General features: G+C 33.6%; 1 protein-coding gene across 5 annotated transcripts; it reads left to right on the forward strand.

Moving 5' to 3' along the window:
* The first annotated feature begins 6,997 nt into the window (after window positions 1–6,997).
* On the forward strand, window positions 6,998–14,460 carry LOC148611139 (uncharacterized). 5 transcript variants are annotated; one of them, XM_088591313.1, is made up of 5 exons: window positions 6,998–7,091; window positions 7,747–7,916; window positions 10,934–11,135; window positions 12,764–13,149; window positions 14,018–14,456. In XM_088591313.1, exons 2-4 carry the CDS (start codon window positions 7,769–7,771, stop codon window positions 12,765–12,767), a joined length of 354 nt encoding a protein of 117 aa, XP_088447439.1. In that variant the 5' UTR covers window positions 6,998–7,091; window positions 7,747–7,768; the 3' UTR covers window positions 12,768–13,149; window positions 14,018–14,456. The 5 variants fall into 5 exon arrangements, 4 of the variants coding, with proteins under 4 accessions (XP_088447439.1, XP_088447437.1, XP_088447441.1 ...); XR_015924062.1 differs by having other exon boundaries at window positions 7,020–7,159; window positions 8,506–11,135; window positions 14,018–14,460; XM_088591311.1 differs by having other exon boundaries at window positions 7,020–7,159.
* The last annotated feature ends 11,345 nt before the right edge of the window (window positions 14,461–25,805 follow it).

Consider the following 25,805-nt stretch of genomic DNA (forward strand, 5'->3'; position numbering starts at 1 on the left):
TACAGAAAAACAGACATTGAAAAAAGATAAACACAACAAAGAACATAAAGTAACTAAATTATACATGCTAAGTAAAAAAAAAAGTAAATGAGCAACGCGGACTTCACTAAAAACTGGGAGCATGGACCAGGTGCACCGGTAGGGTAAGCGTCACGGCATCTGGATATGGGTTAAGCCTTAATAACCTTCTTACACAGGCAAATATTTTTCACGTGAAATTCATGTTAATCGAGCTTCACAAGAAATTCACGTGAATTTTACATGAAGGTTCGATTCACACGAATTTCATGTGAACTCTGTAAGAAAGTCTATATGTTCGATTCGGGATATAATCGTATGTTACAATAGTTCAACAGCTTTTTGAGGACAGAATTAAACTAACCTGAATTATCTAAATGCGGAACGAACGTTGAATCAATCGATTTATTTTCATACGAGGGTTACCGAACAAGTAAAGAATCGATACCCAACAAGACAAGAGTGACTTGTTTTTTATTGTATATTGGTCAAATTTAGACATTTATACTTAGAAGCATACCGGTATTTTAATTTTTTTATTTTAAGCTTGAATCATCCCCAAAATTGTATCGACTATCATTCGTAATCTCGCAAACCCTTAAATGTGCATACAAGAAAAGACTTAAGGCAGCAGAAAACATGGAAGCTTCTTAACTCAAAGAACATATTGAGGGCAAGCCCTTAATTATCAACACAAGCGATTTTAACGACATCGGGTCTCGTACATCTACGCTCTTTCCGTACTTTCGGTGTGCCTCGTCAATGACTTTAACTGCTTAGTGGGACCCAGTAAAACTAATATCTTATGCCAATGACTTATTAATGCAATGTAAGTCAAAATGGTTGAAGGAACAAATGAGAGACAAAACTAGTAAAAGACAAAGTTGAAAAGAAGGTCAATTCCAACGAGCAAAGTCTGCAAATTTCCCCAAATACGCTACTGCCAAATCGGAAATTTAAAATCACACTACGAGCTTCTTGGGCTAAATCTTCCAAAGATGATCCGGAATGGGCTCTGAATCTGTGTCGGCTAAACTTTCTGAATCTCTGAAATTACAACGAGATATGTATCGCCTATGCACGTGTATCCTTCTCCGCAATGAAAACTGACTTGTTCAATGTGTCATAATGTTCTTTTCCTCTTTCGTCTACCCCGGACGCTTACCCTACCGGTGCACCTGGTACATGCTCCCAGTTTTTAGTGGAGTCCGAGTTGCCCATTTGCTTTTGTTACTTTGTATGTATTATTTTAGTTACTTTATGTTCTTTGTTGTGTATGTCGGTTTTCCATGTCTGGTCTTTGTCCCCGGATTACAGTCTTTTGATTACCCTATAGCATTGGTTCCCTTGATTACTCTTTCAGCTGAATACAAATGGCGAGCTTTGAATGATATATGTTTCTACAGTAGAACTAAAACCAACTTCCTCACAAGACGAATTGCCCTGTGTGACTTGCTAGGCTTTTATTCAGATTAGCAAAGCAGCTTGATTTTCCATAAAGACAGAAATTTCTTGTTTACTAAGTATTTGGTCCCAACGTGCAAGGCGACAACTACCGAACATAACAAGCAATGTTATATCTGACAAAAGACCTCTATGTTCCCAATTACTGGGTCACTGAGCATGAGCCCATTTCCCTTAAAATAAATACAGAGTCCTTTATATCTTTAAAAACACTGATGGAAGATAGATCGATTACCTCATTAGACGTCCAGAACTGACCAAGCATATCTGAAATTCCATTGTTCTGACCCAAGAATTTCAACCAAATCTCTAAATCTGCTTTCATACTTAAAGAAGGAAGGCAACAATCAAATAAACCACTGTCGTGCTGAATCGTTTTGAAAAAATGTCTAGATTTCGATATACATAAGGGAAAGCGGTGTCTCTTGAAAACAACCCCAACAGGGAGCTGATTTAGATAAAGAGAAAGGCAGATCTCTTCAGAGCTCAACAAGGCAGTTCTCTATTTTAAAGAGAAAAAGTCCAACCAGTACCAAAGCCAGAGTTTTAATCAAAATCAGAAGAAAGCTCGCATAGTATAACCTAAGTCAAACATCTCCAGAAAATCCGAACCCCTCACCACTATCGCCAAAAAGGGGTGCGCTGGTGACCCGCACTCATAGCCCAGTAATAATGGGTACACCCATTGTCAGTCCAGTTGTAGGTGTTTCAGAAACCAACTGTGCAGACAACCCCCATGCCAGTGTACTTTATATCGTCCTGTCTGGTCAGCTTCGAGTTTGCGCCTACTAGAGACATAGAAATGCCAACTCATGGGGCCCAGCCAATGCTACATCAACTCCACAAAAGGAGTATGAACTTACCAAATTCGGACAAAAGGGAGTAAAGTACAGAAGTAAGACTATAATTTCTTTGGGCAACAGCGTATAGGGACAAATCCCCAAATACCTCTAGACAAACCCTAACAAAAAGTGGGATGAAAGGCCTTGAAGCCACTGAGATAGATGAACACAAATGTGATCCCCCAATGCAAACAGATATTCCTTGAGGTAGGGTACAATACAAAGATTCTCAAGCCCATCAAAGTTGAACATACATGATATCGCCAATGGGAACAGTTCCTAAATCAATGTCAAAGGCAAGGAATAAAAGCCATTTTGCAAACAACAACACAAGTGCCACTCGTTTCCGACAATTCCTTTATAGAGGTAATTTTCATGATCCATATTCAATGTGGGTGTGGTCCTGGTTAAAACAAGTCACCAAAGCATTAAAAACAAAGAACAATGATCAGTACAATTGCCTTCAGTTCTCAAACAGAGGCATTTCGTTAGAGTCCGAAGAAAGTGTAATTACCCACATGATCGTAAATAAATTGCATTGGTCCTGGTGAAAGCAAGTCAGCAAAGCATAGGAAACAAAGTACAATGAGTAAAATTACATTTTAATTACCCCATTATTGTAAATAAACTGCATTGTTTCTGTTTTGGTTCGTTGCCTTCTCATTGACCCCACTTCCCCACAATAGTCCGACCTTTGCAGGTAAAAGGAGGGGTTTGTGCATGGGTAACTTGTAAGACAAGCATACTGTAAGCATTCTCAAGTATTTGCCGAGAACTGTATATCCGAAAGAGTTAATTGTATCATACAAATAAAAATGTACATGTACGCCCCCCCCCAAACAGTGGGAAGATATGTCCTGTAATTTTTATCTTGACCATCTCAGAATTATTACAAGGTCTTAAATTTGTTTTAGTTTGGACGACGCCGTGCACATATAAAAACTGAGCAGGGTTGCGCTTTTAGCTAAAGTGGATATTAAGTCAGCATTTCACTTGTTGCGAATATGGCCAGGAAATTTTTAACAATTTGAATCCAGTTTCGATAATCTTTCTAAATTATACCGTTGCCTACCTATGGACGCTTCTGTTCATTTTGGATTATTTGAGATCCTTTTACGACCGGCGCTTCACTGACATTGGCATGCAACACAATGAAGTAAAAATTAAAAGGTGCATTACTAAGATTTTTTATTCGGTGCTAACAGCCTTTATCACAATTAAATTGTTTTAAATCCGCGTGTGAAAAGTAGAGCGTACCATTATCCTACTGACAGTATTATTTTGCTGGGTTTAGAAATTGATAAAAATGGAACTGCGTTTACATGGAAAAAAATTGTCAAAAATCACAGCTTTAATTATTGAGCTTCAGCATGTTCCGGTCAGACCTTTCTGTCACCGTCTGATAAATGAAACTTGACACATTAAACAACTGGGGCATATCATTAGAGTCACTTGAAGTATTAAATAAGATTTAGAGATTTGGCTGACATTTCTGAACGGGGAAAATGGAATTCAGATATGTTTAGACATTTTATAATGCTAAAGATCTATATTCCAATATTGCAAGGGAAAATGGACTCATGCTCAGTGATCCAGTGATTAAAACACAAAGATATAATGTAAAGGTGGTTACAAGCTTTTTAGCTCACCCGGCGGTATGCCGTGTGATCGTCCGCCACCGTCGTCGTCGTCGTTAACAATTTCTTCGAACATCTTCTCCTCTGAAACTACTGAATAGATTTGCATGAAACTTATGATTGTTTCTTAGGGTATCCTGCACAAAGTGACTGTTTTGATTATTGATCGGTCAAAAAACATGACCCCGTTACTAAAATTAGAACATAAGGGTCAGACAGCAATTTTTGCATATATCTCCATAACCGTTACGTTTAGCCAAATTCTGAAAAGGGTAAAATATTGAGCATGATGAGACATATTTGTGGTCGATTTTGTGTGAAAATCTGTTGACCCATGTTGGATTTATTGCCCTTTTTGGACGTTTGTTTTTGCTGGTTTTGATGTTATTACTTTCAAAACTCTTCGTCTCAAAAACTAGTATAGAGAATTCAATTTTGTATTTTTTGCTTTTTACGGTATCCTTAACAAAATGACCGTTCGGATTTTTTTATCTGTTAAAAAACATGGCCACCGTTATTACAAATAGAACTTGGGGTCAGACAGCCGTTTTTTGCATTTATCTAAAAAAAATGCTGAAATATCCTTATTGTAAGGCCTACAAAAGTCTCCCAGGGATTAAAGTTGTCAGACGACTCCATGTATAGTTATTAGCCTTGAGAAGTGAATTTTTTTTTTTTTTTTTTTTTAAAGTTTTCACCCTATATCTTGAAGACTATTATAGAGAGAATGAAACTTTCGATTGATGAAATGATCCTTCAAGTCCTACCAAAGTCTTTAGGAGTCAAAATTGTCGGACAACCTCTTGTTAGAGTTATTGCCCTTGAAAGCCAAACAATTAACCAGGTGAGCGATTCAGGCTAATGGGAGCCTGCTGTTTATAAACATTTTAATAACGATTCCGTCATCATTTTAAGTCTTCATAGTTTGTAAAAAAGATTAAATTCAACTTCATGTTACTCAAGTAAGGAGAATTGCAGTGCACTTATGTGAGATGTTGCCAATACCATCTCAAAGTTATATTTTGAACTAAAGCCATTACAGTAGCAATACATGTATAATGATATAACTTACGCAGTATGAATTACTGACTTTTATTACACCCATTATCTATGCCTCGATCACTGAATCGTGTGTTCCGCAGGAATTCAGACAGGTAATTGTTCGACCTCTTCTTAAAAAGCCGGGAATGGACCCAGAGATACTAAAGAACTATCGTCCAGTGTCAAATTTGCCCTTCATTTCCAAGATATTTGAAAGAAATTGTAGCCAACAATCTGGAAGACCATTTACGTACTTATTCTTTCTACGATGAATTGCAATCTGCTTACCGTGTGAGCCATTCAACAGAGACTGCATTATTACGTGTACATCACGACGTTCCGGCAGCACTCGACAGAAACTGCTGTACAGTCATGCTTGTGCTCGACTTATCCGCAGCGTTTGACACGATAGACCATTCAATTATAATAGAACGACTCAAATACGCCTACGGCATAACAAACTCTGCTCTTTCATGGTTTCAGTCGTATTTAGAAGGAAGGAAGTATCCGTGGGAGCCATCCAATCCAACTCGATCAAATTGAACTTTCGCGTTCCTCAGGTATTTGATGTGGGTCCAAGACTGTATTGTATGTCTTCTAAGCCTATCGAAAAAAATTGCAGACGACAGGACATGCTTTATCATTGTTACGCTGATGATTCGCAGATATATTTAGTAATTGAATCAATTGACAACTGGTCCGAAATATCCACACGACTTGAAGCTTGCGTTTGCGACATAAGCTCATAGATGAAGAACAATCTGTTACAGCTAAACCAAGATAAGACTGAATTATTTTCGCTCCGAAACATCGACCCAAGGAATTTAAGAAACGTTAACTAGCTCTTGATAGTGTCAGATGCAATTTGTGTAAAGGACCTTGGTGTACATTTAGTAAAGTCATTAAGCATGGAACAACATATTTCCGCTGTATCCAAGTCATGTTTCTTTCAAATCAGAAAGATTGGCCGAATTCGTTGTTATATTACGGACAGTGCTTGCAAAACTGTAGTGTGTTCTCTCATAACATCGAAATTGGATTACGGCAGCTCCCTTTTATATGGCGTGAAATCTAGTGCCTTGAACAAGCTTCAAAAAGTTCAGAATGCTGCCGCCAGATTGATATCACGGCGCAGGAAATGTGACCACATAACACCTATGTTAATTGACCTACACTGGTTACCTGTTCAATTACGGTTTCGATGTTCTATTTTATCAATGGTATTTTTAACACCGTAATGTTATGATTTGGATTTTTATGTTTTACATGGTAGCATATTTTTTATTGTTTCTATTTCATTTAAGTGATAAAATATTGACATACAACCTATTTTCTAGATATTTTTACTTTTGCCATATTTTTTAAATTGATTTTATATTCAGTAATTATCTTATATTTTTATACTATTTAAATAATTTTTAAATACTTAATTAAGCTTTAATTACATAGTTTGTAATTTTTTTGGTTCGTCTTTTCTTTTTTGGTTTTGCAAATTTCTATATCTAAGATACATAATTACGGTTCTGAATAATATTTTCATTTTCATTTTCTTTTGTACAATTTTAGGTGTTGATTACTACGTGCTTTGAATTGTATATCATTTATATGATGTAAAGCGCTTAGAGTAAATGTAGTTTAGATTGGCGCTATACAAATATTGTACGTAAATAATAATGATAATAATCATAATTTACAAACTTGACTTTCTTCGAATTTTCTTAGTTGTGTTACATATTTATGTATTATTTGTAATTCACCTGAGTATTTTTGATATCTTGTTATTTTTAAATAATTACGTTGATAAAGTATTAAAACAAATTTGTTAAATTTTCTTTTGTATTAAAATGTATTTTGCTTAAAAGAATTTTTTTGAATATTTTTACAAAGTAATTGTTATTGACTTTAGACTTGATAGGTAATGATTTCTATACGCTAACATTGTACGTGACATTTAAATGTTTTTTGGGGCATTTTAAGATAACCTGTATTCAGTTTATTACCCATAGAATATAAATAATTTATCATGATTTAGTTTCCGGATATATCTTTTGACTAAAACAGGTGTACATATGTATTTTGTGGGATAGAAGTAAGTTGCCTTAAAATTGTTGAAATGTAATATGGAGGATTTTTGTGTGCACGTAATGTTAGTTACATGTATGTATATTTACAAAATCATTGGTACTTCTTGTATTTGGTCGTTCTTCTTTCTTTTTCATTATTTTAAGGTTAAAGTTTTTAATGCGATTAGTTGCATGGCTATAACAATCGAAAGTGTTTATTTGAATAAGCTGACAACCATTACTTTTTTGTAGATGTGAATATAAGATTCGACGGACAATTCATGTGCAAAGCTAATGGCATTGTCTGATTCTAAACTAAAACTATCATCATGGTGCCCAGGCGTGACACACGTATGATGACAAGACAATAAAATGATTTCAAATAATACCAATGCCGATAACCGATCTGTTACATAGTATGATACAAGAAATCGCAGGTTATTTCAGGGTTCATCACTGTCTTGTCACGTATAAAAATCGGTTGCATGCTTGTAGAGTGATTTATACTTGTGAAGACCTGAACACGTAGCATAAATACACTGATCCCTCAATATGATTGCACACGGACTGTTATGCAATCTTGCCTAGAAATATTGGTGAATGATTCTTCACATTACATTTTTCTTTCCAACAAAAAATGTTCCTTTTTGTTAAATTCGTCTTTCAATTTTTTGTTTCAAGTTTCAGATTATATACAGTACAAATGGATGAGAGTAAATGTCCGATTTGTCAAGTTCAATATACTACAACAGGTCTAACTCAAAGAATAACTAGGGATTGCAATCATAAGCTATGCCTCTCATGTATTTTAAATCACAATCAAAGTTGTCCACTTTGTTGTGATCATGATGGTAAGTCGGAATTAAAAGAAATATGTGTGAGTTTTTTTTAATAGATTACAATGTAATTCATTTAATCTTGTTTTAGAGTATTTACCATGTCAAATGTTGCAAAGGGTTGAAGCCGCTATGTATTTAACAGAAATGAAATGACTGTTTAATTTAAAGCTAAAATGTTAATTTGTAACTGAATTTGTCTAATACATGTATACTTTTTTCTGTGTAATTACTAGACATTTAAGAATTGCTATAATCAATAATAAGTTTTGATATTACCAGCATACATATTCATATTCTATTATACTTTCCATGATATGTAAAAGACACAAACCTTGCTAGAACCAACCGACCGGATGGTGCTATTTTGTCTTATTTTCTTTCTACAGTAAACTACATATTTTTTTATTTTCAATATTTATAACCTGGCTGACCAGTATTCATACTCAAACACTAAATGCTAGGATATTGATATGTCAAATTTTGTTGAAATCCATTGTAATAAAATGACCAGCATTTAATTCCCCCTGTATAAGTAGTAAAAAAATAATTATGACATAGATGCTTCAGTATAAATTTAAATAACTTTTCGGTTGTTTTCTAGATATATTGAATGTACATGTATTTGAAGTACAACAGACCAAATTGAGAAAAACGATGTGCCGACCAATGCCCAATTCTTACAATTGCTGGATGGTACTTATAGATCTCTATCTAATAATATCGCCATTTAATCACCATTAACGTTATATATTATCACATCTTTTTGGAAGTATGTTTCTCCGTATTCTCGTATTTGAGAAAGTGCGTGTTGTCTGATTTTTAGTTTGCTCTCATTGGACATAGCATTTTTTTTCTTTTTAATTGGTAAAGTTATCTTTCAAAAGAAAACGTCGATTTTGTGACACTGGCAATAGTAACCGCAGTAGTAGTTGTTGTAATATGAGAGACAAAGAGAATATTGACTGATATCACTAACAAGTTGTGTTGGCAAAGTCATGTCTTGGATAAGATAATAAACAAGCATGTTTACAATGATCTTGTCTCAAACTATTTGATATGTAAGTACCAATCACTTCATCAACTGTTTTAAATGTATAACTGTTTACTTGACTCTATTGAAAAGAAAGAAATTAACTGTTTTGTCTTTTGCGATTTTTCTAAAGCTTTAGATAAAGTTTGAGATAATAGGCGTTGTAAGAAATTAAAGGCTTATGGAATAAGAAATGATTTATTACGTTGGTTTGAAATACTACAGACACTGTGAAGTCAGCCTCATATCCTGCCGTACACTTAGAAATCGATAGTAAAGGAAAAACTATAGACCAAACTTTACGACAAACGTGATGACTTTTCATTCAGACTTGTTAACTTTTCTTTCATCTGTGGCAACATTCCTTAGCCACCTGCGTATGGAGTGTTCATAGCACAACTCATACATTATGAACTCTAACAAATAGGCTTCTGGAATAGGGTTATGTTCTTACAAGATTGAACTCATCACTACAGAAGTTTTATGGTCGTCATCATGAACGCATGGATCGTTATGGTGTATCCATCTGCACCATGAAAACTGATTTATTCAACGGGTCATAGTTTTCCTTTCCTCGTTTGTCTACCCCGGACTTTACTTTTATGAGCAACTTAGTGGTTGTTTCTAGAAAAGCAGAGAACGCTTGCACAACCGGTACACCTGGTCCATGCTCCCAGATTTTCGTCCGAGTTGCTCATTTACTTTTGTTACTTTGTATGTATGATTTTAGTTTTTTTTTATGTTCTTTGTTGTATATGTCTGTTCTCCATGTCTGGTCTTTGTCCCTCGATAACATTCTTTTGATTACTACTATAACCTTGGTTCCCTTGATTACTCTTTGAGAGTTATCTTGATTCCAGGAAACAAAGTTTTGTTTCAAATGCGTTTGAGTCGGCTTTATGTAGCATATCCGTGAAGGTTCTGTTTTAGGTCTTCTGTTATTCATAATATACATAAATGATATATCTGAAAAATTAACTTCGTATGCAGATTATTTGCAGATGACACTTCGTTTAATTATTCTGACCAAAGCCATGAGCATACATTGTATCGAAACAGCAATTGATCACGAGCTTAAGGAGTTGGATATGACTGATCAAAGCGGTGGCGAATGTCATTCAATCCAGATAAAACTGAGATTGAAATGACCAGGTGTACTAAGATATAGGACAAGGCAGACAGACACCTAGCGAGATGTCTTCTATCTCGACATTCAGTTTGAGAACGACGAGAACGGGAGACTTAATACGATACTCAACAACAAAAAGGCTTGATTTCTTTAATATGATTTTTTCTTATTTCAGTTTTCAGTTTTCCATTTTTTCGTGACAATATTCAGATCCCACTGTTGTAACACCACAGCCTTTGCTTTATATCATAGCCTACCGCAGATAAAAGTTTTTTCCGTAATTAACGAATTTCTAAAAAGGCTATATGGGGACAAGATTGTGTTTCCACCAGGTTAAATTGTTCACTTTATACATGTTACGGTCAACACCATGAACTCGTTGATCAAAGACTTAATTCCTTTTTGAAATATTTTATCTCTGCAACTTTGATGAAAGCAGGGGAATGATAGAAAAAACGTGCGTTTTTTAGTACCATTCCGTGTAAGAATCATGCAATTTAAAATGGAAAATCTATTTAAAATTAGCCTGAAGCATCTGTGACATTATTATTTTTTGATTGATTATATGGTGAAAAATTCCAGTAATTTCACACTTTGCAACTAAATTTCAGCTATCAATATCTTAATAAATCATAATTTACAAACACTTTGATGGTAATTTCTGGAGATTATGAGGCATTATTACTTAGATAAACCAATAAAATATCTGCGTTTTTTCTTCACAGAGAAGTACTACTTAATTGTCTTCCATTCAATTCAAAATAATCGTATTTATCAAATCATAACGGTGTTTCCTAAACCCATTTTATATATGGTAACATTTTTCAGATCCTATTATTTAAATATTGATGTTTTCAAATATATACGTAGAGCAAGACGGAAATGTCGATTCCAACATGACACCAGGTACTTCAATACAATCAAATAAAGGCGAACCTGACAACTTGAAGAAAACTACAAAGGCAGAATCAACAGATAATAATTGTAAAGATTTATGGACAAACGGGAAAGATGACAGTTTTGACTGGTATGAACAAAGGAGAGATTTTATGTTATATTTGTCACGAAAGTGGTATCAGATATGGCATATAAGGAATTAGGAAGTACAAATCAATAATTAAGACGTCCTGATTTTACAAACAAAAAATCAACCCCAAATACGAAAAAAATGATCGTTAGTATTAAAATTAACACATCAGACATTATCATACCTGCTTTTCATTGTTTTTGAAACTCCTTTAAATCGTAGATTACATGAAATTAATTGTCTTGAATTCGTTGTTATAGTATGTAAAATGGCATTATGATTGCATTATCCATGATGACTTTCGTCTTTCATCGACATGAATTCACAGAATACACCAAAAAGAAATACCAAAAAGGGCTTTGCAGTCATTAGCTCTCATTGCGAATTTCTGAGTCCATTGCTCAAAAAAACTCAAAAAAGACCAACTGCGTCTACGGATAACATATTAATGAAAAATGTCTTAGAAAGGTTCGGATTTGAGATTGAAACTAAAACGGACAAAACTAAAGAATATTATGAGAAAGATGTATTTGAAAAAGGTAAATTATTTTAATAATCCGTATAAGAATTTGCACTCAGTAAACAGTTTCTTGATTAGATACAGTGGCAACCCTTGGGAAAGAGAAAACATTGCACATATATTCAACGCTGTGTTGAGGTCATTATGACATTGTATTACTGTTATGCAATGTATGTATCCAATATGACAAACACGTCTATCTGTCTCTGTCTGTTTTTGTTTGGAGTTTTACTTCTCTTTTTGTAATGATATTTGAATGTGATGATAACATTTGTTTTTTTTTAATGTATTCGAAGCAATTATTGACCAACCCTCTGAAGCACATGACTTCGACCCCGGTTTTGTTCGGACCGTGTTGCTTGTGCCTTTACGTTGATTAGTTCTATTGTTTGTAACTTGTTGTTTGTCCTTTGCCTCGTTTCTGATTTTCTTGCTTGTGTTTGTCCACAAACGGTTAATTCCAATATAACTTTTTTTAAAATCTTTATTATTTATTACTAAAGACTCACCAACCCAGCAAGCATGTTTTAGATATTACCCTGATTGTTTTTAGCATGCACGTATTATTCTACCAGTTTCAACTGTATTGAGGATTGTGAAAAGTTAAATGTTGTATTAACTACACTAAAACATTGTTGGTATTATATTGATTCAAGATTTTAAATTATGTTCTTTATCGTACTTTTTCATTTTCTACGGGCTATTCTTTTTTTCGTAGACTATTGTTAAGTCATCACTACAGAAGTTTTATGGTCGTCATCATGAACTCGTGGATCGTTATGGTGTATCCATCAGCACCATGAAAACTGATTTATTCAACGGGTCATAGTTTTCCTTTCCTCGTTTGTCTACCCCGGACTTGACTTTTTATGAGCAACTCGGCGGGTGTTTCTAGAAAAGCAGAGGACGCTTACCCTACCGGTACACCTGGTCCATGCTCCCATTTTTTAGTGGAGTCCGAGTTGCTCATTTACTTTTGTTACTTTGTATGTATGATTTTAGTGTTTTTATGTCTTTGTTGTGAATGTCTGTTTTCCATGTCTGGTCTTTGTCCCTGGATTACATTCTTTTGATTACCGCTGTAACCTTGGTTCCCTTGATTACTCTTTAATTAGTATTTCAGTAAGACGATTTTTTGACATTTATACTTCAGTTAAAGAAGGAATGAAAGTTAAAGAATGCTTGCTATTTGCTTTGAGTGCACACGGCCAAGAAATAAAAGAAACTAAAATCCTAAGTAACCAAAACGGGGACAAGGAAAATGAAGAATCAAGGGGTACCAGAAGCAAAGGGAAAGAAGGAACGGAAGAAACTCAAAAAGAGTACTGAAAGTAAAGGAGAAGAATTAGAAGAAAAAGATAAAGTGAAAAATGATGTAGATAAGGAGAAAGAAAGAGAAATAGATAGAGCAAAAATTGACCAATACACATTTCAACATATCTTTTTCGCTAAAGATGGACAATGTTTTACTCAAGAACTAATAATACAATTTCAAAATTAGACGGTCTCAAAGGAAAATTGAAAATCTTCATCATACAGGTAAGTTAGATAGTGTTATAACACAAAAAACTTCATTACTGTTATGACAAGTATAATATTTCTTGTATTGAACATGGTGGAACGTCTCAGTGATGGATTTGTCTTCCTATTTGGATAGTTTCAGTTTTGAGTAGTCGTATACAATTATTTTGTGGATTGAGATCTTCCTATATATGTGATTCTAATGCTACTGATGAGAGGTTAATCATTGAAAAATGTGTACAGCGTATAAAAAATTAAAATATATATGATTGGTATTTTTTGTTTTAAATTGCTCCTCGGAGTATTAAATATATCTTGAAATGGACCACTTTCAATCACAAAGTTTAACAGATTTATGTAATAACTTAGCACCAATTAAACATTTTCCACGGATAAGAATTAATATTTGCCTATTGTCGTTGGACTTGCCAGAATTTTACTGACGCCATTAGGATTGTGATATAAAAAATCAATCTTCAACCTCGAGCCCACAGCTAAAAAGTCATAATTGTCTATTCGCGAAATTGACTTTTCCGTATCTAGTTGTTCAACGCATAGTTAATACTACTTCTTAAGTTTAGAATACAAACGAACCGAAATAGAATAGACTTAAAGGACATGACAAAGGTGGATTAATGATTCGGTTTTGTGTTTTGAAATTTGAAAATAGGAGATGTGGTATGATTGCCAATGAGACAGTCAACCACAAAAGGCCAAACAAGGATCAACAAAGTTATAATCTTAAAAGATATACTTTAACAATTGGAAGCTTCTCATTATTAAATTGAAATGATAATTGAATGTATGAAAATATTTTAATTTGTGAAACAATATCTGAAGTCTGATAGCGTATTCCATTAGCAGAATATCTGTTCGTTTTTCTTAGGCATGTAGGAGAAAGGACAACCAATCTGATAGTAAGAACACGGAGGAAGGGGTAGATGTTCTGATTGAACAAGAAAGAAATGAGGACTCCAGTACTCCTTTCAAAGAAACGAAGGTGTTTTCTCACAGCCTGTCAATGATAGTGATAACACCGCTAACATGAAAGGAAGATATCGTGATGAACCAGCAAAACAATCAACAGATTTTCAACAAAAGTACATCTGTTAATGACAGTGCAGATATAAAAATCCCCCATCACAGGCATTGATCAAAAGGATGCAATGGGATATATGCCTCCCGATGAAGATGAGATCGGTTGTTTCACTGCTGATATCCACTGCGAAGAAACAGTTGTAATGTTTGCGTCGATGACAGATATTATATTTAATAAATTAAAGGTAACATGTATTGATGTCATGGCCATTATCAGTATAAAAAGCTTGTTTTTCCCTTTCGATGAAATGAGTTGCCATTTAACCTTGATAAAATTTATATCTGAGTTTGTTTAGATTGTACATTTTGACTTTTGTTAAATTTGGAACAGAAAATCAAGTTCAGAATTAAAAATACGACCGATTATTATGTTTTTCCAATTTTTAACATGTATTAACCAACTACCCAAAATACAATATGTCAAAAACGGACCGATTGATATGAATTCAAACCGGGCATCTATACGGGGCCAATATGGATCAAACCAGGGCCAATACGGCATCATAACTGACGGTCGTTTGACACCGCCATTTTGAGTTAAAATTGGATTTTATGAACTTTAATCATCAGATCTAAAAGCTGTAGAAACACAAACGAAATCTTCCATTTCATACAAAAAGGATATTTAAGACTGATTAATGCAAATAAACCTACATGTTCTTGGTAAAACACGAGAACAACTGTTCTACAAACCATCTAGTTCAGTTGGTTAATAAAATTGGCAATAAATATGTAATTTTCATGCTGGCCCTGTAATGGATTTCGGTCAATCATATTGGCCTCAACAGCCGTATTGGCCTTCAGCGATGCCTCGGGACCAATACGACCGTCTCGACCAATATGACAGATCTCAAACCTATAATAGGGCCAATGAAAATACGTATTTATTAACATATAATATTAACTCCACCGTATGTTTGTCTACTTAATAGAACAAGGAACAGATATGGTAAAACGTATAACCTTAATGTAAATAGTAAATACATACAGAAATCACCAAAAGGCCCTAAATAAGTGTAAACACAAGTAAGCTCTGAAAGACCCGACAAGATACGTAATATATTCCACGGAATCAGAACGATCACAAAATCTTCAAAATAAACTGCCCGTGTGGATCCGGGTGTCAGAAGAATAGGCCCAGAGCAGCGCTAAGCTTGTCGTAAAAGGCGACTAAATAGTGCTCAGAACCCTAACAGGGGGCAAGGGCGCTCTGCTCACAGAGCAACTGGGTTGTGTGCCCCAGGTGGTGGAATGGGGTACCCCTGGCGTGTTACATGCTGGAGTTTTCAGGCTATAATACGAAAACCTGACCGAAACCATAGTTGTGCACCATGTTGGGAAAGATACCACGTTCCTCTCACATTAAAGAACTCTGCTGGGGTATTCGATAGGAGTAAGAACCTTTGCGCTCCGCCACAAGAGGCTAAATTTCCCGATCTTTCCCATCCCTCCCTTTTTCTATGGGAATCAAAATGTGTCGACCCTATTATCTTTGTGTCCCATCCCTTTTTCATTTTATCATCATCATCATCATTATCATTTCATGTTCATGTTATCATCCAGTTCATGTTCATCGTCTGAATATAGTTGAAATATGGCTGCTCGGGCGTTAAACCCCAATAATCAATCAATCAAAATAAACTAAAAAGGTCAAATAACGACATGAAGACACATTGATGACCAACATCGTCAAACACTATTGGCATTATAGCGTAATCATTTCTAACAAAGTATCACGCTAAAAGCGCAGCAGACAATCTAGAAGTAATGGACAGGCATCCGACAAAATTATAATAAGGCAACACAAAATCACAATAAAACATGCGTCATTTATCAATCATTTGTTGATTTTTTTTTTATTTGATCTTTAACTTGATATCACAAAGCAATACATTAATTTGAGATAAATACTGTAATCTGATTGGTTAAAATACGTTTGTTATATTTCAATGGATAAAAAATATTGACACGCCCCTATTCATTAAATTCAGAGCTACTTCTTTCATGTTAAAAGATAAAAATATGTACTAAAATTAAGAATTGGCTATGATGTTATTTTTCAATAGACAAAATTGTCATTATTGCCAATTCTTAAAAAAACCAACGCAGAGTAAAAATAAATAAAATGCATATATCGGTTATTAATGCTTTCGAATGAGATATTGTTTCAGATGTCATGAGTGAATCAATTATTAATGATAAAACGGTAAAACAGAATGTATTTTATAGGGCTTGTATTTAAAACTTGTACCTTTTTATGAGTAGATAGAATGATTAAATTGCAAGTCAGGTTTATTATCTAAATTTTGACCGGCTCACTATCAAACGCACTTTCGTTATCAAAATATTCTTACAGATTTAACTACATATTTTAGTTTATTGTCTTTTAAAGTTGTAAACTATATTCTTTCCAAAATAGGCCTTAACTTCTTTTTTCTGATGATAAGACTGAAAACAAATACGCATGAACACCTACTCATCTGCTACATGTTATATATTTAAGAAAAATATGCATACAGTTTTCAAAATCACCCTGATGAGGGAGGTTGGCTTATTAAAGAATTTTGCAAAGTTCTCACGGAAGAAACGTCCGCAGTAAAGGAGGTTGACAAGAAGAAACTGAATATTTTTTATATATTGGTTATTGTAAATCGCAATGTCAGTAGGAGAGAAGTCATTGGCGACAAAGGTCCCACGGGAGTAAAGTCCCAGTCGTGTTTTTCACACAACCTAACTCTTGACGATAATTGTCTATAATAAAAACTGTTAAGACACCAATGTTTTATTTAATTATCTTGTTCGTATGCTTTTTATTGTAAATGTATGGAAATGAGCCTAAAATATAGATTCGTATTATCCCGTTTTGGATCCATGCATTATATTATACCATTACGAGTGTATCCGTTATGGCGCACATCGGACAATTTCTCAAAAACGCATAAAGAGATTCTGGTAACCATTTAACATTTTTAGTTCTTTTTTAAAAAAACGTTCCTTTCGGTTTTCCCCTCCCTTTTGTTAAAAAAGAACGTTCAATGGTGACAACACTGTTGTTGAAATGTTGAAGGTGCCCCTTGTTTATTGTTTATTCGTTAATGTAATCAACAAATTATTAATTTTTTTTAATTTCTAGGTAGACCGGAAAGCAAATGCAAATTTGACAAAATATTTAATTCTTATTTCATCTAAGAGCTAAATCACTGAAAATTGTATTGTAACTTTGTAAAACAATTATCAACGTGGATTTAAGTACTAAGTAGAAAATTTGACTCTTGACATTTTGCTTTTATAGAAAAAGAGAAATAAACATATTTTTTTTAACTTGAAGGGTAAAATGAACCTAGAGTTTGAAGTCTTTTTATTAATAGAGAAAACTGTATTAATTTAGCAAGGATAATATATAATTGTCATTTTCTTAGTTTCCTGAAATAAAATTTAGATCCTTAGCACTCATTATTATCTGGTGCTTATTTGTTTACAAGATTCATATTTATTAAGAATTCTTATTTAGCTAAATCTTTTATTTTTTTAAACTTTAGCCGTAATCACCGAATGATAAAGCTTGTTTGATTGTATTTAAGGTGTTAACAAAATATATATTTCGTGTGACAGAACATTGTCATGCGTTATAGTAGATTCTTAAGGAATGTTTCTAAAAGATTTGCAGCAGTTTTAAAAAGTGTAAACTGGCCTAAAGCATGTTATTGAATATAACCTGATAAAAATTTTGAAACATTCCTTGTAATTTAATTTCTGAGTGTGAAAGTTACAATATTAAAAATTGATTCGCTATTTTGTTTGGTATTATTTGAATCATGGAGTGCGGACCAGTCGACCTTAATGACGTCATAGTATCAAGCAATTTTAGATTGCACTATATATAGATGGGATTGGGGTGCAGTTTCGTACACAAAATTGACCCGGCTAATTTTGTGAATCTTTTTTACAATCATGTCATGCACGCTTATTTTTTCTGGCAGTTTTAAGGTAGTAGACCTGGGTACCCCCAAAATTTTCCCATAATTCATTTTTTTAAATTTAGACATGATATTACACTAACGATAGTACATCTTCTGAGAATTTTTTAGAAAAAAAAATATCCGTGCAGATTTTGAACAATTGGACTAAACAACTGCAACTTTTAGAAATCGGAATCATTGGCCAAACTGAAACGTATTTGATATGTTAGGGTCATTTTTAAAAATTATTTAAATAAACACCTGAATTTTAAGAACCAGTCCAAATAAAGTTCAGACATGGCCAATGGTAACGTGATTCATGTAGTAGAAAAACCCACAGAACAAACAATGGTTTTCATTGTGCATATACTATATATTCACACAAAATAATCATTTCTGTATTCAGATCTGCACTTTTGATTTTTTTTAATCAATTGCTTAGATCATGTAGATGTTCAAAAAGGCTACCAAATGTCAAATTATGATGACTCACATTGAAGAAAGAGAATTGCTGGGCACATCATGATGCCACTAATGTTTCAAAATAATGTCACAAAATTGATATACATTTTCGTCATGAACTCGTGGATCGTTATGCTGTATCCATCGGCCATCATCCTTGAAAACTGATTTATTCAACGGGTCACAGTTTTCCTTTCCTCGTTTGTCTACCCGGGACTTGACTTTTTATGAGAAACTCGGCGGAAAAGCTGTGATATCTATGGCAACACCGCCTGCACAAGTGGTACGAGTTCGAGTCATCGCAAATTTGACAGTTCTAACATCGTTGGGAAATTTTCAGAACTTTCTTTACGTTTACATATCTTCCCTGTATCAATTTGATCCGATGGAGCAGTGTAGTGAATAGAGTCGTCACATTCTGAGACGTTTGTGTGTGTGTGTATGTATATATATAGTGTGTTAACATCTTTATCGGTATCTTTGTACAATCCTCTAGACTTATATAACTATTTTTGTTTGTGCTGCATCGTCATGACTAGACTATCCGATACCCATTAAGTTTGCTGGTTGGCAGATTCCTTTAGACTTTATATAAAAATAAAAATATTTACAAACACTGTTATAAGAAATTACACAAAATAGGAAGAACTTAATGTTTTTTGTTAATTCCGTGTGGGTTTAAAACACGGAGTTCTTTTATCCAAAATCCCTCCCGCTTCACTCTCTGTAGATCGCTCCAGATCGTGTTTTGTTCCACGATGAAGATTTTATTTTGTTGAAATCATCGAGGCAGTGGTTAGGTAATCTGAAGTGTTGACTCACTGGGAGTAAAGGCTTTTTTGTTAGGTAGCTCCTGTATCATTTTTACCATAGACACCAATCCTTTTTAAGTTTGTTGTAGTTGAATGTAGTATAACAAATTATAACTTGTGTTAATGTGTTCATTTAATCAATGTGAGAAAGTCCTTAGCAACCAAATATTCTGATTTTTTTATCATGAAAGTTCCTTAGTGTGAACTGGTATTTTAGCTGCACCTGTAGTGTCAAAAACCACTTTATTGTCACTATACAAAAATGTATACAATGTAATGTAAACCAAACAAACATTTAATGCACAATTAAGAAATATTAAGCAGCAAAAAAATCCAGAATGAGTGTATTAGTATACAGCCTTATGCTTGTGACAAACTCCAGGCAGCATTTTTTATACTTTAGCCTTGTCACATTTCAGAATTATCAATTTTCTTTCATCTGTGGCAACATCCCTTCAGCACTTGCGTATGGAGTGTTCATATCACAACTCATACGTGATGCGAGAGCTTGCCCGAAACTACGCAGACTTTTTGTATCGCACTAGAACTCTAACAAATAGACTTCTGGAACAGGGTTATGTTGCTACAAGATTGAAGTCATCACTACAAAAGTTTTATGGTCGTCATCATGAACTCGTGGATCGTTATGGTGTATCCATCAGCACCATGAGAACTGATTGATAGTTCATTATTTGATAAGAATATACTGTAAATCAAATTCAATTGGTTGAGAAAATCATATATTACATAAAAAATATTTCATGGAACAACAGGTTATTGTATTAACAATTTCATAGTTTTAAATGGCACTAGATTGTTTGTCTGAAAGTGCACACATGAATGGAGATAATAACCTTGTGGTGGGAATATTTTCATAAATGTTCTTAATTATCATGCATTTTTTGTACTTTTACTACAAATAAATGGAAAGATAATATTTGTGTAAATACACACTACTCCGCCATGTAAATATAGGCAGTGCAAGCATGTAGAAAATGCATCTAATTAAAATAAAAACAATGAAAGAAGTTTTGTAAATTAGTATTTAGAAAAAAAAAATATTTGTGATTCTTCACAACCGGGACTGTGTAGAGTGCCTATTTTCTTTATAAAAAATGAAAGAATCAGACAGAAGTGGTGAACAGATTCGACGTGGAGAAAAAAAAACATTACAGAAACCAAGAGTTGAGCAAAGAAAAATTCCAGTACTATTAGGCAATATTATTTCATTGAGAAATTTGAAAGACAGATATGTACCTAAGAAACAAGCTCTTGAGAAGTTCCACGCATACCTTAAGAGGGTTATAAATTGTGCCAAACTGTGTTTTAAATTTAGATAGAAATATGCATCCTAATCCAAATAATGTGCCATAAATTGGACATCTATTGGAAAAGGAATTACTATCTTGTCTGTTTACTTTTAATTTATATAAAAAAACTGAAATAATTTACAACAAATCACATGTATGCATAACAAATGTGCACAAATAATATAAATAAAAACTATGTCTTAAGAAGGTGTATAATGAATGTAACAGGATATAATTGATAATATATAGTAACCATGGCAGCACGTTACAGTTATATTAAATCAACTGATTGCTACTCGCATGTTGCCCCCTGTAGTTAACATACATATTGTTGTCATGAATATCTTTTCCTACTTGTTTCGTAGAAATTTTATTAAATCAAAACTGGTCAAGACTTTGTATAACCTTATAAATTCTGACCTGGATAATTGGAACGCCTTGGGTAAATTTTAGTTCACCGTACTAAACTCAAAATTTGACACGGAATATTTTATATGTACATGTACAGACATAAAGTCAGATGAAAGTGTCGAAATTTTGTCAAAATCTCTTGAGTTCCTTTATAGAGTTGAATAAGATACATAGATGCAATATTACACCTTGAGGAGAAAATAATGGGTAACTCGAATTTTAAATTTGGCGGGAAAGTTCTATTTTTTTATGTTTTTTAACCTTATAAATTCTGACCTGGATAATTGGAACGCCTTGGGTAAATTTTAGTTCACCGTACTAAACTCAAAATTTGACACGGAATCTTTTAAATGTACATGTACAGACATAAGGTCAGATGAAAGTGTCGAAATTTTGTCAAAATCTCTTGAGTTCCTTTATAGAGTTGAATAAGATACATAGATGCAATATTACACCTTGAGGAGAAAATAATGGGTAACTCGAATTTTAAATTTGGCAGGAAAGTTCTATTTTTTTATGTTTTTTATTGTATTTTTTTTTTTTGATAATTTTTCCAAAAGTGGGAAAAAAGATAAAGAATATATGGAACACCCATACTATTTCTTTCGAGTCATCTCTAGTTGTTTTTAATAAATTATAACGATAAGAGAAATTAGATAGCTCAATATAGCCAAATAAAGGCATATAAATATTCTATAATTCGATGATATTAACTTGTCAGAGAAGAAAGTGCCATTCGAATTTTGTACGAGAGGGCAAGGTTATGGCAACAAAAGATATAAAATTGAAACAAAAAAGAGTTTCTTTGAATTTCCATTGACTCCAAATTGTGAGCAAAAATGGGAAAATTTCTTCATAAACGAAAATATTCAATGGGAAAAATATGGGTTTCATTAAAAGACAATTTAGGGAATAGACAAATTAAGCAACTGCAGTGGAAATTGCTCCATACTATTATTTATACCCAGGAATTGTTACAAACAATAAATGTTTCAAATGGTTCATGTCATTTCTGCAACGAATTGGAAAAATTGAATCATTTATTTGTTTTACATGTAAATTGGTGAAAGAAGTTTGGAACGATATTTTTGAGATAATTGCGTCTTGTGCACACATATGAATATTGACATTATACAAAATTCAGAAAGGTTATAATATTGTCATAACATTTATTAATTGAAACGATTTTGTTGACCGTCAAGTGGGCAATATGGAAATATAGGAATATTACCAAGTACCAAAAAGGTAATTTCTAAATTTATGATTTGTAATATGGAAATAAACACAGTTGCCTTTATATCAAGAACAAACAGAGGTAAAATAGGGGGAAACCTATACCTCGAAATGGAAAAGGTTTTTCATTAATTTTTTATGCAGTACTGCAGTCTATAGTATGGATAGCATTATTTTAATAGCCATTTACACTCCCTCCAAAGTATCGTTACTTGTATAATATGAATCATATAATATGTATGTCCTATCATATTCGTATGCGCTCTATGCGTGATATAGTATTAGCTACATACATTTTTTTGTTACATTTTGTTACACAGTTCTGCAAGTTTCTCCCAAGAAATTACAAATACCCAGAAAATTTACTTGTCAATCATTTTAATTACAAATTTTGAAATTGATACTGAAAAGTATTTTGACTTTCAAGTGCTTTTTTAATAAACATTATTTTTTTCAATATAGGACCCAAAATGTACGAGGATTGTGGTTCTGACAACTGTGCAAAACAATTTTATTTCCAATTCTAGAATAGGCTTCTGGAGCAGGGTTATGTTGCTACAAGATTTAAGTCATCACTACAGAAGTTTTATGGTTGTTATCATGAACTCGTGGATCGTTATGCTGTATCCATCAGCACCATGAGAACTGATTTATTCAACGAGTCATAGTTTTCCTTCCCTCGTTTGTCTACCAAGGACTTGACTTTTTATGAGCAACTCGGCGGGTGTTTCTAGAAAAGCAAAGGACGCTTACCCTACCGGTGCACCTGGTCCATGCTCACAGGTTTTAGTGGAGTCCGAGTTGCTCATTTACTTTTGTTACTTTGTATGTATGATTTTATTTACTTTATGTTCTTTGTTGTGTATGTCTGTTTTCCATGGTCTTTGTCTCTGGATTACATTCTTTTGATTTCCGCTATAACCTTGGTTCCCTTGATTACTCTTTTAGAGCAAGTCCTGAACAAACTCTCTTGATCTGATCTAAACCCTGCCCATAACTTGCAAGAAACCATAATTACTAAATTTCTCCTTTCTAAACCCTTGCCCCATTTTTAAACAATAAAAAAAAGGAGTCAGTTTCAGTTCCTAGTTTTGAAATTGCACAGTGTGGTTTGCCTTGTTGTATTCAAGTGTTATCACAAAAAGTGATAGAACATTGTATAATTTGTTTGTAAAGGTTAGAATTTTGTTCTGGAATAGATGGTCAGCAGACTGACCTTAAGATTAGATAACCTTGCAGGTTTTATCGGGGAACTATCCATATCAGGTGTGAGCGTGCTAAGATTTCAACCTGAGGACACCACAGACTTACAAGATAAGTGTGTGTGTGTCCGGTCTTTTGCCAGGTTCAGACGTTGTTAGTCTGTGCAACGTCGGAGCATGATTTTATTCACACATATCAAAGAACTTAAAAAAACAAAAATATATCCTTTAAAAGAAACAAACGTACGTGATCAACACGGACTCTGGAACCACCCGTGCAGGAGCTCATAAAATTAAAGTCCCGGGTTGACGAAAGAAGAAAGGAAAACTATGACATGGTGTAATATTGAACGCAATCAAAAACCCCACAAAAGTAGCAGTCCCAGGAAAGATTCTGAAATCTTATTCTAACACAATTATCAAAGTTCTATATTGGTCATCCTTATTGGATTCTGTATGAATGCAGCAGGTTACGATAAATCCTGATACCGGTCTCTTTTCAAATCTATAAATAAAGTAAATATAGATTAACTACGGTTGAATTTATAAATCGTAATTATTGTACATTAATTTGATAATATATTTTTTTCAAACGAAATGGACATACTCTTCAGAAATTTTCACAATCTGACATTTTACTTGTGAATACTAGAAACAGAAATAAACACTATCCAAGAGGATTAGATAAAAGGAAGGTTTTTCGTTATAGTAGTTATTTGCATTTTAATTACGAACGTGATATTGATTTAAGAGAACTATCAAGACAAAATGTGTTTATTAAATGGCATATAATGTTCTTCCTTAGTTGTATATCTCTTTTGATTAAACCGATTGATGAACACGTCTCTATCAGCAATTACATAAAACCGGAGGCAATGGTTATTAAATGTTTTTGATTGCATTCGACTTATTCCTACCTTCTTAAATTCTTAACTAAACGATTAAAAATTACAAACATTAATTCTTAATCATGACTTACTTCATAACGTAGCTGACAAATATGGGAAATATATCATAAATTGTACACATGGTGTGGCTGAAGACATCGGGTGTTTGTATCATGAAAACAAATCGGCACATTTCAAATATGTTGATCATATTCATACACTATTTCATTTTCCGTCTTTGACATTTTCAGTAAGCACCTTTCTCATTGTATTGTTAATGAGTATTTTTGTTTTGGTTCACATTTGGACACAATAGACAATATTCGTTTAAAACCACCGAAATTATATGGCGTCGTCATGAACTCGTGGATAGTAACGGTGTATCCATCTGAACAATAAAAACTGATTTGTTCAACGTGTCATAGTTTTCCTTTCTTTTTTCGTCTACCCTGGATTTGAATTTTTATGAGCAAATGGGATGGTGTTTCTAGAAATATAGAGGACGCTTACAGTACCGTTGCACCTGGTCCTCGCTCTCAGTTTTCAGTGAAGTCCGAGATGCAGATTTACTTTTGTTACTTTTTTTACTTTGTATGTATTATTTTGGTTCTTTATAAACTAGTGGTTATTATTCACGTACTGATAAATTGAACAACTACTTACCGAGTTAAGGAAATGTTTGTCTTTTGTTTGATCATCGATAATTCGTGAAATAAATATCAACTCTTTTTTATCTTCTTTTACACTTTTTTTCTTCTGAGAGGTGTTTAACAGCTTGTTCAAGTTAAATTGACCAGCAAAATGCCCTTGCATGTTTTGCAGAGGTTGGCATATTTGTTTAAGTATTTTCATTTTTAAATGTGTAAACCAGCTGCAAAATATCACTTGTAAAGGATAACATATTTCTGTTGTGAGATTCAATGTTTTAAGAAAGAATAATCAAGGGAACCAAGGTGATAGCGGTAATCAAATGAATGTAATCCAGGAACAAAGACCAGACATGGAAAACAGACATACACAACAAAGAACAAAGTAACTAAAATCATACATACAATGTAACAAAAGCAAATGAGCAACTCGGACTCTAATAAAAACTGCACCGGTAGGGTAATAAGTGTGTATTAAATTTAAATCATTCCATTTTCAACTGGGTCTGGGTAGCTAATGTTTGCAAGTGAAATATACTTCTAACCATCTTATGTATTTAAAGGACTTTACCACAAGTAATAGACAAAACTTATTGAGTAAAGTCTTAGCTTGATAACATTCTGTACAAGCTCTCGGATAGATAGTGAATTTT

This window comes from Perna viridis, chromosome 7 (assembly GCF_037379345.1).
Source record: "Perna viridis isolate PV_CMFRI_1.1 ecotype Kerala chromosome 7, ASM3737934v1, whole genome shotgun sequence".
NCBI lineage: Eukaryota > Metazoa > Mollusca > Bivalvia > Mytilida > Mytilidae > Perna > Perna viridis.